This window comes from Rhinoraja longicauda, chromosome 1 (genome assembly GCF_053455715.1).
Source record: "Rhinoraja longicauda isolate Sanriku21f chromosome 1, sRhiLon1.1, whole genome shotgun sequence".
Classification (NCBI taxonomy): Eukaryota; Metazoa; Chordata; class Chondrichthyes; order Rajiformes; family Arhynchobatidae; genus Rhinoraja; species Rhinoraja longicauda.
The window spans coordinates 116,232,250-116,250,766 of record NC_135953.1 but is presented as its reverse complement, the minus strand read 5'-3'; the positions used below and the strand labels follow the sequence as shown (position 1 = coordinate 116,250,766).

Below are 18,517 nucleotides of genomic sequence, written 5' to 3'. Positions count from 1 at the left end.
TCTACGTTGAGCTTTAAATATTTTTGAATAAGTTTAAATATTTTAGAATTATTAAGGCACTAATCAGCCATCGTGATTTGTACTAATTGGAGGCCAACCATCTTAGCCCCAGGACGTCACTGCAAATCTTCAAAATAGTATCTTAGACTTAACCATCTTCAGCTATTTATCAATGACCATTCCCCCAACATACGTTCAGAAAATGGAATGTATGCGCATGAAAGGAAATATTCAATGATCCATCAACACAAGCAACATGATCTGCCTTGAGCTAATCATTGCCAAGCAACTTCTGAGGTAATTATTTGTTCAAGATGTCAAGACACATAAATCAAAAGCAGATAAATGGAGTTTTGCTCATATTAGATTATCTAATTTAACTATATTCACACTTGAGAAACTGAGGGCACTTCGGTTCTCATGTCTGAACATAACTTTTGGTTAAACTTTCTACACAATTGTAAATGCCTCGGTGCTGTTTCCACTCATCCAATTCTCATTGTGGGAGCATGGTGGAAGCATATATACTCATTGGAAATTGGAGCAAAAATTTACATGAATCTTTGTATAGAAGTTATAAAATTTCAAAATGCTTTAGATATGGTCATAACTTAAAATACTAGATAGAGAATCTTGTGATGTGTTTTAAAGTACCTGCTTTCTTGTCCACTGTGTGGTTTTGAAAGAAAATGGTTTCATTTCTTTGAAGGAACCGTGTTATTCTTACCGAAGTAATTTCATATCCCGTAAATACTTTACAGATTGCAGCAAAACCAGTTTGATTCATTATCAGTGCTACAAATCAAAGTAATATTGCCTTGATTTTAATTGTAACATTAGACCAGTGCTTCCTTCTATTGTGATAATTAAATGAAGCCGAATATCTTTTTGGATGTGAAGCAATTCACTCAGGTTTAGGCAAATTTATCTTTATTTTACTGCAAAGTCACAATCCATCTTAACGTATTTTACTCTTGAACATAAATATGAATGATATATTCAAATGGAATTTCCAGCATGCCATTAATTTTGTGGACACTGGTTGGCTAACAAATGTAATCACCAACAATGTATATTCAAGAGTCAAGCGTGTTTTATTGTCATATGTCCCAGAATGGAACAATGAAATCCTTTCTTGCAGCAGCACAACAGATATGTACAACATATCACTCTGTAAGCAGCATAATTAACAATTGAAAAAGTTCAAACGACAAAAACAATTCCCCTAAGTCTAAGTAGACCGGAGCTTATTTGGAAGTTGTCGTGTTTAATAGCCTGATGAAAGTCACAATCCACATAGCTTGATTCAATTTAAAAATCAAGTGATTAGCTATTGTACCAGTTAAAGACTTGACATGGGTGCTTACTACTCATTTTATTTATTATTACATTTGTGCAAAAATGATTTTCAGTTTATTATTGTACAGGCATGTTCAATTTGATGAAATATTTGTTTATCACCACCACCACATGCTAAACATTTATTTTGTTACAACTTCCTCTTTCACTTTTGTGTGTTACTATAAATTGAACAAGTGCTATTAAATTTAGAACAGACACCCAACTATGTTTTTCTATGCATCAGCAAATTCTGCATTCTGCACATGTTATCATGCTACTTCACAAACAACTTCAAGGGGTAGGCATTTTCCATTGCCGTTTGCAGTAATCCACAACTTCGTAATATTTACTTGTCAAAGTCAATGGAACTGAATTTTGGAATAAAGTTCAGACGTATTACATTGTGAGTTTAGATCATGTGACTGAGGATGAATTTATACCCCAATATATTACTTAACCTCCAAGGGATTAGATATTACTGTATTGTGCATCTGGTTCAAGTGATCGAGGATGAATTTCTACATGCATGTAATTTCTTTATTATTCATTTACCTTTTATGGAATCGCACATAGGCAGCAAGTCAGGGCCAAGTGGGGGAAATTAGATAGCTGCTGAAGTTAATGGAAGAAAAGAACAGAATGGATTTTCAATTCAACATTACCTGTCTTATACTATCAAAATTCTTCCTGCCTGTTTGTATTTAGATAAAGTAGTGATCTTAGAGTACAAAGAGATTACAATATGGATAAGGAAAAGTGTGACACTGAGAACTTGTAGGAAAAGCTGATAAATTAGGGTTATTAGAAGGTGGAGCCGATTGGACGGAGATAGAAGAATATATTTAAATGTAAAAGAAAATGTTGCATAATTAGAAATGTGGGAAGGTATAAAAGTGAAATGGAATTCGAGATTTAAAGAAAAAATTGATTACCTTGACACAGCAGAGGCAAGTTGGAAGCACAACATTAGAACTAATTAAGAGATGTTTCCCAGGGCCTGGGGCTGCATTCGGTCTGTTATGACAGATATGGGAACCAGGGGGCAAAGAAAGAAAATGGACAAGAAGATTTCCTGAGATTGTATCGTACAAAAATGCTCAGATATCTGCATGCCTATATATACACTTTGAAGTTTTATCTATTTAAAATAATACAGACCTCCCTCATTTCTCATTTGTGCATTTTATCTTTTTTTTTAAGATCAAATTGAAATAATGGAAATTATATTGTCCTCTTTGCATAATTAAACCTATGCCACGAGTGCTAGACAGAGATAATTATTTAACCTTCAAATTCATCTCATACTGTTTATTCATTTTTAGATGATCTGAGCTGCACTGGCACTTATTGTTCTTGAGAAATAATCACAAGCTGCCTTCTCGAACCACTGTGTTGTCATTTTGGTGGCGGTACTCAGACAGTGGTGTTGGATAGGGATTTCCATGATTGAGGCTCCCTGATACTGAAGTACAAGTGATATATTTTCAAGTCAGGATTGTGAGATATATTTCTAAATCAGGATGTGGAAAAGCAAACATTTGTGCCCGAACAAAAAACAAAGTGCTGGAGGAAGTCAGGAGGCCAGGCATCTTTGGAGGGAAATGGACAGACTATGGCGAGTCGTAAGGCGATGTGCGTTGAGGTAGACGTTTATTAGAAGGCTAACAACCGTGACAAAACCAACGCTGTAAATGACAGACAACCATAAATTCAACTGTCTTTCTTGGAGTTCAAAACCAGACTGATTGTTCTCTCCCCTGCGCACCACCTGACCTCTTCGACCAATCAGAGGGTTCGATGGTCTGGACCAATCCCTGTGCCCCTACATGACCCCTCCCCAGAACCCTCGGCGCGATACCGGGCAGGTGCCCGGACCACCGGAGCGGGTGCGGAGAGGAGAGGGAGGCCCAACCGGGGGTGGGGACGGGGAAGCAGGCACCGCGGGAGGGGTTGCCGGAGGCGAAAGGGGAGGAGGGGAAGCTGACGGAGCCGGAGGCGGCAGTGGCAAGGCGACCGGGGGAAGAGGAGTCCCGAACGGGGGCAGCGAGGGGGGAAACTGCTGTACGGGAGCCGCGGCCGGAGGTCGGCCCCGGCGAGGAGGTTGAGCCGCTGTAACGGGCTGGTCTGGGTCCAAATAGGCAGGCTTAAGACAACCTCCTGTCGGGTGCCCACTTCCAACGTGAAGGTGACTGTGCCTTTCTTCACTACCCTGAACAGACCCTGGTAAACTGGCCGGAACGGGGGACGGTGGGCATCGATTCGTAGGAACACAAACTCAGTCGCCCAAGGCCGCCGGGACATGTGAAGGGGGATCCCCGTGGCGAGAAGCAGTGACCGGGGCCAGGGACCCCATCCGCGCTCGGAGTGAAGCCAAGAGTGCTGGCACGGAGGGAGGGAGGGTAGAACATGGAGGGAGAACGTCGTCTGGCACCCGCAGGGGCGAGCCATAGACGAGGTCCGCCGAGGAAGCTCCGAGATCAGACTTTGGAGCCGTGCGGATACCCAGGAGAACCCATGGGAGCTGGTCGGCCCAGTCAGGGCCGGACAGGCGGGCAGTGAGGGACGCCTTGAGCTGCCGGTGGAACCACTCCACCATCCCGTTGGCCTGGGGGTGATAGGTGGTGGTTTGCTGTAATCGGGACCCGCACAGCTAAGTCAGAGCCACCCACAGGGACGAGGTGAATTGGGCGCCCCGGTCGGTAGTGATGACGTCCGGGACGCCGAAACGGGCAACCCAATTTAGTGCCAGAGCCCGAGCGCAGGAGGATGCCGAGATGTCGGACAACGGGAGCGCCTCCGGCCACCGGGTGAACCGCTCGACTACCGTGAGGAGGTGGGTGTAGACCCTGGAGTGAGGCAACGGGCCGACGAGATCCACGTGGATGTGGAGGAATCTGACTGCAGGGACCGTGAACTGCTGGACGGGGGGCCGAGTGTGCCGGTGTACCTTGGAGGTTTGACAAGGAATGCAGGAGCGGGACCAGGCGGCCACCTGCCTCCGCAGCCCGTGCCAGACAAAGCGAGCTGCAACCAGAGCCGAAGTGGCCCGGATGGACGGATGTGCCAGGCCGTGAATGGTATCAAAAACCTGGCGCCGCATGGAAGTGGGCACTACCGGGCGGGGCGGGGCAGAGAAACATCGCACCAGAGTTTGGTACGAGTGAGACCACAGGCTACCTGTGCCAACCGCAACCCCGAGGTGGTGGGGGGGTACAGGGAGGGGGTGTCTTCCAGGCGCTGAGCCTCCGCGAGCTCCAGGAAATCCACCCCGGAACTTACCTTGGCAACAGGGGAAACCGCCGGTCTGGACAGGGCATCCGCCATGGCGTTTTGTTTACCCGCAATGTGCCGAACGTCGGTGGTGAATTCAGAAACGAAAGTGAGGTGTCTCTGCTGGCGGGCCGACCACGGATCGGAAACCTTCAAAAAAGCAAACGTCAGTGGCTTGTGGTCAGTGAGGCAACGAAAAAGCGACCCTCCAAAAAATAGCGAAAATGACGGATCGCCAGGTAGAGGGCCAGGAGTTCCCGATCAAAGGCACTGTAAGCTAGTTCGGGGCGAGTGTGCTGGCGGCTGAAAAACGCCAAAGGGTGCCAGAGACCGTTAACCTGCTGTTCTAAGACGCCTCCCACCGCCACGCCGGAGGCATCGACGGTGAGGGCGGTGGGGGCAGAGGAGCGCGGGTGGAAGAGCATGGTGGCATTCGCGAGGGCCAGCTTGGCCGCCGCGAAAGCCGCATTGGCAGCAGGGGACCACACGAGCTCGGTGGGGTCACCCGCGAGGCATTGGAAAAGGGGGCGCATGATCCGAGCTGCCGCCGGGACGAATTGGTGGTAAAAATTCACCATGCCTACAAATTCTTGTAACCTTTTGATGGTGTCGGGTCGGGGAAAAGAGCGGATAGCAGCCACCTTCTCGGGCAAGGGAACGGCACCGGCCGGTGTGATCCGATGACCCAGGAAATCGACCGAGGATAGCCCGAACTGGCATTTGGACGGGTGTAGGATCAGACCGTGGTCCTGCAACCTTTGGAATATGGAGCGCAGGTGGGACCGATGTCCGTGAGCCGACCGACTTGCCACGAGAATATCGTCCAGATAGATGAACACAAAAGGTATACCCCGACCCACATGATCCATGAGGCGTTGAAACGCCTGAGCGGTGTTTTTGAGGCCGAAAGGCATCCGCAGCCACTCGAAAAGCCCGAACGGGGTGATCGTGGCGGTCTTAGGGATGTCTGCAGGGTGAACCGGAATCTGGTGATACCCTCGGACTAAGTCCAGTTTTGAGAATACCGTGGCACCCTCCAGGCTGGCGGAAAAATCCTGAATATGAGGGATCGGGTATCGGTCAGCCGTGGTGATGGCGTTCAGACGCCAGTAATCGCCACACGGTCTCCACCCCCCAGATGCTTTTGGGACCATGTGCAACGGTGAGGCCCACGGGCTGTCCGACGGGCGCACGATCCCCAGCCGTTCCAAAGTGAGGAACTCTTCGCGAGCGACTGCCAGCTTATCAGGGGGTAGGCGTCGGGCTCGGGCGAAAACAGGCGGTCCCTCCGTAGGGATGAAGTGCACGACTCCGTGCTTGGTGGCAGGTGCGTTGAAACGCTGGACCAGGAGCTCCGGAAATTCAGCGAGTATCGCAGCAAACGGGTCGGAGGTCGTGGTGACGGCCTGGACGGTCGGGCTGGGCGACACGGAAACCGAAGGAGCGGGAGGGTCAACGTTACTGGCCGACGGTTGCAGGCTCTTCCCGCGGACGTCAGGGATCAGTGAGAAAGCCCAAAGGAAATCTGCTCCCAGGATTGCCTGGCCTACATCCGCGATGATGAAAGTCCAGTCGTAGGTCCTGGAACCAAAGGACAGACAGGGCTGCCGTTCACCGCAATGAGTGGGGGACCGGTCCTACCTGATCACGCTTCCTGGCAGGATGGAGGCACAATGTTAACGATCGCACCGGTATCCACGAGGAAAACGGTACCGGTATGTTGCTCAGCAAGGTAGAGGCGATGGTTCTGGCCGATCAAGATTGCCTCTACATTTGATCGGCCGAGGCATTTCCCGAGAACGTGCAGTGGCTTCTACAGTTGCGTGCCGCTGCTCCCCACCGTTTATGAAAGAAACACCAGCCGTGCTGGTGTGTTTCTATGTCGCGAGCCTGTTTCAAAATGGCCGCCGTCGATGTGGCAGTTTGGCGGGTTTTTTTAAAGTGGCGGGTGGATGGGCGCCATCTTGGCCGCGCGGTCGGTCGCTCACCGGTGTGGAAACCCGATTTACCGAGCCGGTGCGCTTCGTCTTTGCCGCAACCAGCGCATCCGCCTTCTCTGCAAAATTCATCGGGTCCCCGAACGGGACGTCTGCTAGAACTACGCGGACGTCCTCTGGCAGCTTCTCGCGGAATGCCTCCTCGAACATGAGGCATTTGGTGTGCTCTCCCGCCAGAGTCATCATCTCCGTCATGAGGACCAATGGCGGTCGGTCCCCGAGCTCAGGTAAGTGCAGGAGTGTGCTGGCCCGCTGTTGTTGGCTGCGGCCGAAGGTTTTCAGCAGCAGCGACTTGAGACCCGCATACTTGCCGGTTTCTGGCGGGTCGGTGACGTACTGCGCTACCCGTGCGGACGTCTCCGACGGCAGGACGCTCAATAGGTGGTAGAACCTGGTTTCGTCCTCCTTTACGCCCCGGAGGTGGAACTGGGCCTCCGCTTGGGCGAACCACAGGCGTGGTTGGTGGGCCCAGAACGGGGGCAGATGAACGCCGACTGCGTTCGGTGTCGATGCCTCCTGATGGGACATCTTGGTGATCTGTGATCACGTCGGGGTCACCACTATGGCGAGTCGTAAGGCGATGTGCGTTGAGGTAGACGTTTATTAGAAGGCTAACAACCGTGACAAAACCAACGCTGTAAACGACAGACAACCATAAATTCAACTTTCTTTCTTGGAGTTCAAAACCAGACTGATTGTTCTCTCCCCTGCGCACCACCTGACCTCTTCGACCAATCAGAGGGTTCGATGGTCTGGACCAATCCCTGTGCCCCTACAAGACAACGTTTTGGGTTCGGACCGTTCATCTATCTGAAGGAGAACCCTGACCCAGAACATTGACAGTCCATTTCCCTGAATTCCTCTAGCACTTTGTTTTTTTGATCAAGATTCCAGCATTTGCAGTCCCTTCTTTCCACCTTATGCCTGATGAAGTAGAGGTTAGAGGTTTTGGGCAGAATGCAGAAATTCTATGCTGGATAACAACTGAGTATGCAAGAGTATACTCCAGTGTGAGTATGCTAGTGGTGGTTTCTGAAGATCCCTCAGAAGTGCCTAGAGCATTATATCAATTAGTAGGTAGTGTTGATTTGATTCCAACGCTGCCAATTTGGATCCGATCTTCCACAAGGTATTTGTAAATTTGTGGTAAATCTTTTAAATTTTCATATAATTATGGGATTTGCACTTATTGTGCAAAGCTGCAGTTCATCAGTATCCATTTCACTCAGATCAACAGTGGCCACGAGACTTCGATGTCCCTTGACATCATTGGTTTTTGTCCAGGGCGTAAAAGTGTCCTCGGATACAGAATTTTTACTTAACTCACTGAAAATTGGAGAATGAACAAAACAAATCTATTTATCGTAATTGTTGATTGTCAAATTAATTGAAGCATAGAGTCTTTGAGTCGTACAGCACAGAAATAAACTCTTTGGCCCAACTCATCCATGCCCCATCTAAAGCTAGTCCCATTTGTCTGTGTTTATCCCACTAAACCTCCAATTCATAAACTAATTTACATAACCAATATAAGTTCACTTTTAAAAGAAAAGAGAGAAATACAGTGTGAATAGGTGAACGTACTTACATTAAAAACTTCTGCGTACAAATAATTGACAAAGTAAGTACAATTGAATTATACACACCAAGGTATCTATAACAAAAGCTAAGCATGTCAATCTCTTAATCTTCTATGACTTTCTTAACAGTGCAGTTGTGTGTCTCTCCTTCTACCCATCTGATCTGAATGCTATTGATGCTGATAGATACATTTCCAATAAACATATATGTAGACATATTCTACAAGTTTTACTTGGACTAACAAACGGCATTCAAATATTATTTGGCAGTCTGCATAAATAATATCCAAACCATTCCACTATGGACACTTTATTTACCTTCACAGTTGGTTTTATCCCCCGTGAGTTACATTACATAATTACTGGCTAACTTTCATCCGCAAATACCACCCTGGATCTCCCAATATGTTTCTTGGCCGATCGTTGATCAGATTATTTCTCCCTCACAAATCAAGCATTGCACAGTCTCAAATCCCTCTGCAGCCCATCCCAAGGTACAGGCCTGATCTCTTTCCCTTCCAACCTTTCTTTGCCCAATACCCACCTCCCCCCCCCCCCCCCCCCCCCCCATCATTTGCCAGAACTCTAACCATAGCACTTATAGATTCACATTGTTTTTACACACACACACAGATGCTAGATTAAATGGTCTTTATAATTTACTAATTTCCTCTCACTAATATGTATATATTAGACACAAAATGCTGGAATAACTCAGCGGGACAGGCAGCATCTCTGGAGAGAAAGGATGGGTGATGTTTTGGGTTGATTCTGACTGACCCGAAATGTCACCCATTCCTTCTCTTCAGTGATGCTGCCTGTCCCGCTGAGTTACTCCAGCATTTTGTGTCTATCTTCGGTATAAATCTGCTGTTCCTTCCTACACATTCCCAATGTTGGGGGAGTCCAGAACCAGGGACCACAGTTTAAGAATAAGGGGTAGGCCATTTAGAACGGAGATGAGGAAAAACTTTTTCAATCAGAAAGTTGTGAATCTGTGGAATTCTCTGCCTCAGAAGGCAGTGGAGGCCAATTCTCTAGATGCTTTCAAGAGAGAACTAGATAGACCTCTTAAAGATAGCGGAGTCAAGGGATATGGGGAGAAGGCAGGAACGGGGTACTGATTGTGAATGATCAGCCATGATCACATTGAATGGCTGGCCCGAAGAGCCGAATAGCCTATTACTGCACCTATTGTCTATTGTCTACACAATATGTATATTATGTGCGTTGTCACAGAGAAAGATCGCAAGTCCACTGTTTGAATTTGTAGAAGGATTACTACAGAAATATATATGTTATTAAGAGTAAATCATATTTAAAAGATGGTAATGAATAACTTAACAATGCAGAGAAAGAACAAATTCAAATAAATTGAGGATAAATTAGAAGGGAATATCAGGTACTTTAAGAATAATATATTGGAAATGGTACTGAAGGAGCAAAGAGTACATTTTTTATCCTTATTTGTGAGGAAAGGCATGAGTTGTGGATTAATAAGATATTAATTTCAATTGTAAGTGAATTTTTGAGGTTATAATTCAGCAGAAATCAGGTAGATATGTATAGGTAGATAGATATGTAGGTGGATATGTGTAGGTAAACTCATTAACTAGACAATATACTCCTAGCTTATATTGCTATGTTCCTAAAAATGAGCCAACATCTCCACATATGCGTTAAAGTCCTAAATATTTACAAACTGACAAATTCCAGTGCATCACAAGTGTGTTGGATAGCATTGTGGTGAGGCCCCAATTTCAGTTTTTGTCATGAGCCCCCATTGAGCCCTGGTCCAAGTTTGGAAGTTGTTGGGACGGCCCGCAAACATGGGCCCAAATGAGCTGTGTGCTCTGTTTAGGGTGGGGGAGGGACAGGGAGAGAGGACCCTACCCTCCCTCCCCCTCCCTCCCCCACCCTAGTCAGCCTACAAGTTTCACTGTTCATAACTCTTCACTATGAGCTCCTCCACAGCCAACAATGGATCATTATGGGCTCGTGGGTCATCGGTGCCAGCTCTGCTTTGGTCTGTACCTTTTCATACCTCTAGTTTCCCTCTCCCCTGACTCTCAGTCTGAAGAAGGGTCTTGACTTGAAACGTCTCCAGCATTTTGCATCTATCTTTGGTGTAAACCAGCATCTGCAGTTCGTTCCTACACATTCTCCCTGTTGTCTATCACTTGGCCATTCATTGAACAGTGATGGGATGAAGTGTCTTATTCCATTAGTTTATCAAAGACTCTTTTTTTTCTCCATCATTTTCCCAGCCTTTTGGAATGGTGGCAATGATTTCTATCAATGTTGTGGACCATTTACCTTTTAAATAGACGTATCCTTCCCAGTTTAAAGGACTATTGACTCCATGATTTTAATTTCTCCCATCTGTCCGCCTTCCTCTGTGATGAATGGTTAGCATGTGATGGATGGTTTCTAATCACAAAATAGCATACAATTTTTAATTTTCCCCTCCCTCTAACACGTTCTTTCCCCATTAAATACCTGTAACTTCTTTAGAAAATAAATGCCAATTGCCTATGAATTGTAGTTGGTTAAACATATGCAACAAAGAACCTTTGCTGTGACTGCGCATTCATATGTGGTTTTTTCTGATCTTAAAGAAGCCAATGACACCCTGGTTCTTGATGTTCTCCCCTCCTCATCGTTCTTAAATTACATTGTCAAAAATATTGATAAAGTTTATTTGTGTTTGCAATTTTAATATTTTATTCATCTTGACCTCTCCAGACCTTTCAATGTAATTAACCACTCCATTTTGTGCCATGACCACTCTATTATTTGGTGCTCCTCCTGCCTATCGTAGTAACCATCACATTTCCAACAATGGTTTTATCTGTAGTCCCATACTGGCATTTCAGAAGTGTCACATAGTTGCATCTTTGCCTCTCCTTTACAAAAAGCCCTTAGCAATATTATAATTCCAGTAAGTACATCTTAATCCCTCAGCTCTTCATCATAATAATGGTTGATCATAACAAACTTTTTCCTGAGGAGCACTTGTCCAAGCGCCTTTCAATCAGCTACTACTTTCAGCAGCAGATTTAAGCTGTTGACTAGTTCAATGTATCAATTGACTAGTTATCATCCATTCAAGTTTCCTCATATTGTGCCAACTTTCATCTTCTCTAATGGACTGTGCTTCGTAGGATCTCAGAATTTACGGAACAATTTTGTTTCCGTGGTTGCTTCCAGAATACCGTCCATTATCCCATCTCTGCAGTTTGTGGCACATGCCCTCAGATCCATATGTGGTTCTCCATTTTCACGTTCACTGCAGAGCTTTAAAGTTAACTTTTGAACTCCAAAGTAGCCTTGAAAACACTTTTAAAAATCCCCAGCCCATTGTAAACCTGTGTGAACCTTTGCACAGGAACATGTAAATCACTGTGTGTGTGTGTGTGTGTGTGTATATATATATAATTTATATATATATATATATATATAGTGCCCTCCATAATGTTTGTGACAAAGACCCATCATTTATTTATTTGCTTCTGTACCCCACAATTTGAGATTTGTAATAGAAAAAAACACATGTGGCTAAAGTGCACATTGTCAGATTTTAATAAAGGCCATTTTTATACATTTTGGTTTCACCATGTAGAAATTACAGCAGTGTTTATACATAGTTCCCCCATTTCAGGGCACCATAATGTTTGGGACACAGCAATGTCATGAAAGTGAAAGTAATGATGTTTACTATTTTGTTGCAAATCCTTTGCATGCAATGACTGCTTGAAGTCTGCGATTCATGGACATCACCAGTTGCTGGGTGTCTTCTCTGGTGATGCTCTGCCAGGCCTGTATTGCAGCCATCTTTAGCTTATGCTAGTTTTGGGGGTTAGTCCCCTTCAGTTTTCTCTTTAGCATATAAAAGGCATGCTCAATTGGGTTCAGATTGACTTGACCACTCAAGAATTGACCATTTTTTAGCTTTGATTGCTTTAAAGAACGTTGCTTTAGTAGTATGTTTGGGATCATTGTCTTACTGTAGAATGAACCGCTGGCCAATGTTTTGGGGCATTTGTTTGAACTTGAGCAGATAGGATGTGTCTATACACATCAGAATTCATTATGCTACTACCATCAGCAGTTGTATCATCAATGAAGATAAGTGAGCCAGTTCCTTCAGCAGCCATACATGCCCAGGCCATAACACCCCCACCACCGTGTTTCACAGATGAGGTGGTATGCTTTGATTGTTGGGCAGTTCTTTCTCTCCTCCATACTTTGCTCTTGCCATCACTCTGATAAAAGTTAATCTTCGACTCATCTGTCCACAAGACCTTTTTCCAGAACTGTGGTTTCTCCTTTAAGTACCTCCTGGCTATCCTATTTTTGCGGCTAACCAGTGGTTTGCATTTTGCAGTGTAGCCTCCGTATTTCTGTTCATGGTCTTCTGTGGACAGTGATGATTGACAAATCTACAACTGACTCCAGAAGAGTGTTTCTGATCTGTCGGACACGTGTTTGGGGATTTTTCTCTATTATAGAGAGAATTCTGTTATCAGCTGTGGAGGTCTTCCTTGGTCTGCCAGTCCCTTTGCGATTAGTAAGCTCACCGGTGCTCTTTCTTCTTAATGATGTTCCAAACAGGTGATTTTGATAAGCCTAAGGTTTGGCTGATGTCTTTAACAGTTGTGTTCTTGTTTCTCAGTCTCATAATGGCTTCTTTGACTTTCATTGGCACAACTTTCATCCACATGTTGATAAACAGCAATAAAAGTTTTCAAAGATGATGGAAAGACTGGAGGGAAGACTAGGTGCTGAGAGCTCTCTTATGCCTGCATGAAGGAGGCATTTAAACACACCTGAGCAATTACAAAGACCTGTGAAGCCATGTGTCCCGAACATTATGGAGCCCTGAAATGGGGGGACTATGTATAAACACAGCTGTAATTTCTACATGGTGAAACCAAAATGTATAAAAATACCCTTTAATAAAATCTGACGATTTGTACTTTCACCACATGTGATTTTTTCTACTTCAAATCTCAAATAGTGGAGTACTGAGGCAAATAAATAAATGATGGGTCTTTGTCCCAAACATTATGGAGGGCACTGTATATATACATACAAGCTGATTATTACCTCCTCTTCCAAAACTGGGAAGACATGGCCATGTGATGCCATAGCATATAAGGCAAAATCAGCTTAGGAATCAAAATTGTCTGGAAATTAATTCTTAGGCAGTGGCATTAAATGCACATGTATTGTAGCTATGTGTTCCACAGTTTAATTGGCTTCAATAGGGTTAAGTTTCACGAACCGAGTAGGATGAGCAGTGCATTCAGTACTTATTACTAAGATAGACACAAAATGCTGGAGTAACTCAGCAGGTTAGGCAGCATCTCTGGAGAAAATGGATTGGTAACATTTTGGGTCAGGATCCTTCTTCAGACTTCCCGACCTGAAACATCACCTATCCATTTTCACTAGAGATGCTGCCTGACCTGGTGAGTTACTACAGAATGTTGTGTCTATCTTTGGTAAAAACCAAAGTTCACAGTTCATTTTTATTTCTGCTTACCAGGAAATAGTTGCTTGGCAATGACTTTTCTAATAATCATCATCTATATTGCACAGCAGTAGGATTTGAGACCATATGCGCCATTTAATCATTTTCATTTGACCAGGAAGCTTAGGTTCATGTTTTTGTCACGCTTTCTATTCGCAGTTTGCTTTCCTTCATGCTCTTCTTTAACTTTTGATTCGCATTCACACCCCCACCCCCCTACCAGTGCTTAGCATGTGGTTCCTGTAACATAATAAATGACCTTTCCTGACTGATCTGAACAATCTTGAAGTAACATTGTTTTCTTTTCACTTTTTGCTGTGCATTACTGGCCTTCCTCTCTGACTAACAGCAGTTATGTCAAGGAAACAATGAATGACACGGATGATCCCGAGACAGACTGTGATAACAGACCAACTTCAAGTCACTTCTATCCTGTTGCTCTGCTGCTTGTCAGTTCACACTTGTTGGTCGTGTGGCTGATTTTGAGTCTTGCTTTACTCTTGGCCAAATATCAATAAAATGCACTTGTTTACCACGGCATTTTGTAACTAACACTTGACAATGTATTCATGTGGCTATATATGACATGCTTTGTAACAGAACCAACATGTTTGTTAGTCAAAAGTAATTGTACGCCTTTATTTGGAAAATTGTTCTGAGTTACCTAATTTCATTGTCTTTGCGGTAATGATTTTATTGCTTATTTTCGTAGAAATTTGTTTCTTACGGACCACGTAATACGTTGTGTATGATTTACTTTCAAGTGTAATTTTCATAAAATCCTGATCTGTTATGCTAAACGGGTGAATAATATAATTGTACATGGCATTTCTTTTCTTAAAATAGCAAAATATTAAAAAAATACATGTGCAAATGTATAAAGCCATGCTATATTTTTGGTCAGAAATCTGTCAAGGGCAGTCCTAAATTTAAAAAAATAGTTAATTGAAATGAAGGCGTGTTTATAGTTTTAGAAACAAGAATCGGAATTGGATTTGGCTGAAACGTGTGAATAATAGCAAGTAATTCACATATTTGATACGGAGTGAAAGAGAAGCAATCATGTTTTGTGCAATAAAATTCAAAATAATTAATACCCTATTCTTAGAAAGCACTGTGTTAGCGAACTTAGCCAGTTCATTGCATATTTTAATTGCCTCTGTTCTTTCTAAGATCTGTACCTTGTTTTTAACTAGGGAAGCAGAATGGAAGTCACAACCTGTGTCAACTGCCCATGGGCAGCCAGGGCATTCTAAATCTCAGCCTAATTTTAGTTTCCCCAAATTGTTCTCTTACCCCCAAGCCAGTGTTCATGATAAGTAATGAAATCTTGTTTTAGGAATTATACTGGAGACCACCTAAGAAATGTCCCCTAAATCAATGAGCATTGTGGGAATCTGAGATGGCCACAATCACATTAATGAGAAAACAAGTCTGGCAGGGAAGGTGGAGGATATTTACCTGATGTTACCGGATGTGAATATTTATAGACATAATTGCCCTCCATCATTCTGATGAGTCTTTTACCTGTGTCATGTGCTGCCAGAAACCCACATTAAAATGCCATCAGCTATTTATAAAATAAAACAACATTGATGAATCAGCGGCAGGCAGGTGCAATTGGAGAGATTCATTTGATTGAAAAATTATATCATCCTGTATTAGGCAACATACATTGCGTATTTGAGGTTCAACAAAATGCTGAAATATACATCCTAATCTGTCATTATTCCTGATGCCAGTCCTATTCAGAACAACTAGAATTTATATAATATTTGACTATTTTCTGTCCATGTAATGTGCACCTGCGATAAACTATACAATTGCTTGTTCACTGTACATACTACCAGGAGACAAATCAAAATCATGGCTTGGATAAAGTGGTTGTGGAGAGGATGTTTCCGTTTGTGGAAGAGTCTAGGACCAGAGGTCATAGCCTCAGAATTAAAGGACGTTCCTTTAGGAAGGAGATGAGGAGGAATTTCTTTCATCAGAGGGTAGTGAATCTGTGGAATTCTTTGCCACAGAAGGCTGTGGAGGCCGTCAATAGATATTTTTAAGGTACAGATAGATAGATTCTTGATTAGTACAGGTATCAAGGGTTATGGGGAGAAGGCACGAGAATGGGGTTAGGAGGGAGAGATAGATCAGCCATGATTGAATGGCGGAGTAGACTTGATGGTCCGAAGTGTCCTAATTCTACTCCTATCACTTATGATATTATGAAAATGATCTTTGATCCCATACATTCGAATCGGTGTGTTCATGGAAATAATATTGAAATATTTTGACTTGCTAATATAAACCACCATCCCAGCAGAATAAAATTGAGATATTAAAGGTTTCTTAAATTTTCCATTTCCCTTCCTTTGACTTGGTTACGTCACTCACAATTTGCACTAACCACAGCAGAACATATTGGCTACACAACTGTCCCACTTGCCACTAAGACCTGTTAACATATTCACAACCAAAATGGTGAATAAGAAAAAGTTTATGTCATCATTTTTGACAGATAAAAATATTAGAACAAATACACAATTTACAACTTTGATTATTGATGGTTGGAATTGCAAAGTAAAGCAGCTGCGGCTGTTTTGATTTTTTGCAATGTTTCCCTGCAAAGTTAAAACGTATATATATTTAAAAGCGAGTGAAAACTTCAGTGAACAATTGATTATTTTGGCCTGCCCTATGGATTGACGTGTAAGATGTATCATCACCTGTTTTAAATAAATGTAGATGATTATCCAGTTATTTTTACTTATTGTAAATGTTACAGCAGAGGTTTAATAAATGAAAGCATTTGTTTTCCTTTCTCCTGTGGTATTATTACATTTTTTTCCCTTTTTACCAGAGAAGGATGTCGAATAGAAAATGCACAGAAGAACATAAAATGCAGGAAATATGCATTCAACTCGATTCAATTGATGGCATTCCCAAAATATTACAGGCCACCTGATGGGACGTATGGAAAAGCAGACACTTAAGCAATTTTATTTGTAAGCAGAAGTTTACAAAAACAAATCAGGTGTTTATTAGCTTCAAATAGAGAGAGTGGGTAATTTATCTTTTTTGTTTGGTTGAGTGATTTATCTGTTGATGGCAAGCACACTTGTATTACAGTTATTGGGAAACATATTTGTGCCTTGACAATAGAAATTGTACATAGCCCTTTTCACTTGTTTTTGTTGATTGAAGCCATATTTCCTAGTTAATGTTGCACAAAGAACACACAAGAACCGTTACAGTTCTTTTCGAAAAATAACATTTGTTTTAAAAATACATGAAATGGGTACTTGCTGAATTGATAATCAGGGAACTGGACGTTCTTATTACAACAAATAATTTTCCACAGTCACATTTTCACTGCCATTTAGAAATAATAAATGATTTTTAAAGTAGATGTTTTGCAACATATACAAATACATACTGCTTGATCATTGCAGTTATTTGTTAATAAACCCACCTCAAGTGCAATACAGTATAACTAATATGTGCATCAAAGAATTGATGTATTTGCTGGTGGTATTTGCGCCAAAATATTTTACTGTTCGGTAAAATATATGTTGTGTTCTTAAGAGGACTTTGTATGAAATGCGCTTCTAGACCCTATATTGTGTTTTACTTCAAGCATAGGCACCTAACTGTCAATTAGACATTAATATTAGAAATAATTGTCCCTGGCACATTCACCAAACAAGGAACTATTTAAATGCATTAAAAATCATTTCAACTTTTAAAATATGCGTATCTCTGTTAAGTAACAGCTGTAAAAAAAAAGCAGAAACTCTGCATTATTATAATGCTCAATACTATTGAGTAGAACTAGGCATGTGTACAGATATTCATTAAACAAATGGTGTTAAATGACCATTCATGGATTAGATTTCTTGAGGTCCTAAGCATTTTAAATTAAGTAATATGTCTGTAGAACCAAGCAGAAACAAATAATCACACTTAAGGAAGATATGTGTAGGTATCTTTGGAACCCTATTAAAGAAAGAAATTAGAATCTTTCAGGACGAAGGAGAAAATTAGTATCTCTGGAGAAATAAAGTTGGAGCTGGTAAGAGGATAACATCTCTTTCCAACCATCAGAGTAACCTATTTATTGCAATCAATTACACAATGTTGGGTCTTTTTTTAATGTTAATTTTGTGCATGACAAGGTGATCTTGTAAATGGTGCTTCAATTCATGTTCAGGTGATCACTGCAGCAATAGCAACTGCAAAAAGCAAACTTTTGTGAATTTGTTTGACCAAATAAACTTAATTTTCTACAAGAATCGATTTTAAGAGCACTCTGTTGGATTGCAAGAAGGTATAAGTAATCCCCTAGAAATTGATTGCATGGCATGGCACTGTCTGACCACCTTAGGGATTCATAAGATCAGGATTAATGCATCAAAAATTTACTTTCTCTGCTGCTATCTCTTCCAGTACCTTGAGATGTAGGCTTTCATGTTTGCAGTTTCCAATGGATTATTTATTTTCTACTATAGCAAAACTGTTTCCTTAATCTCTATTACAAGTCACCCCCTGAAGGAACACACATTTAGCATTGCTATTCTTCCTTTTTATGGCCATGTAAATGTTCTCTGTTTGCTATTTCTTATTTTCTATTTTCCCCCTATCAACAGCTTTTGTTGATTTTCAAGCTCTTTCAAATGCTAGTTTACAGACCCTATAGGCAACCATACCTTAATCCGCTACAATGATTAGTATTATTGGTTAGCCATAGCAGTATCACTTTCTAAAGAAGGATTCATGTCTCAATGATGCATACATTC

At 42.5% G+C, this 18,517-nt stretch overlaps 1 protein-coding gene across 5 annotated transcripts in view; it reads left to right on the top strand.

Annotated features, from left to right (window-relative positions):
• The window catches only part of inpp4b (inositol polyphosphate-4-phosphatase type II B), a 514,249-nt gene extending 496,268 nt beyond the window's left edge, over nucleotides 1–17,981 (top strand). For 4 of the 5 annotated variants that reach the window (XM_078404995.1, XM_078404967.1, XM_078405003.1 and 1 more), the window contains one exon: nucleotides 14,074–16,540. In XM_078404995.1, the coding sequence (XP_078261121.1) occupies nucleotides 14,074–14,242 (169 nt within the window). In that variant the 3' untranslated portion in view covers nucleotides 14,243–16,540. Of the gene's footprint in view, nucleotides 1–14,073; nucleotides 16,541–16,581 lie in introns of those variants that run through there. The other variant, XM_078404977.1, reaches the window with a different exon arrangement.
• Nucleotides 17,982–18,517: the final 536 nt, after the last annotated feature.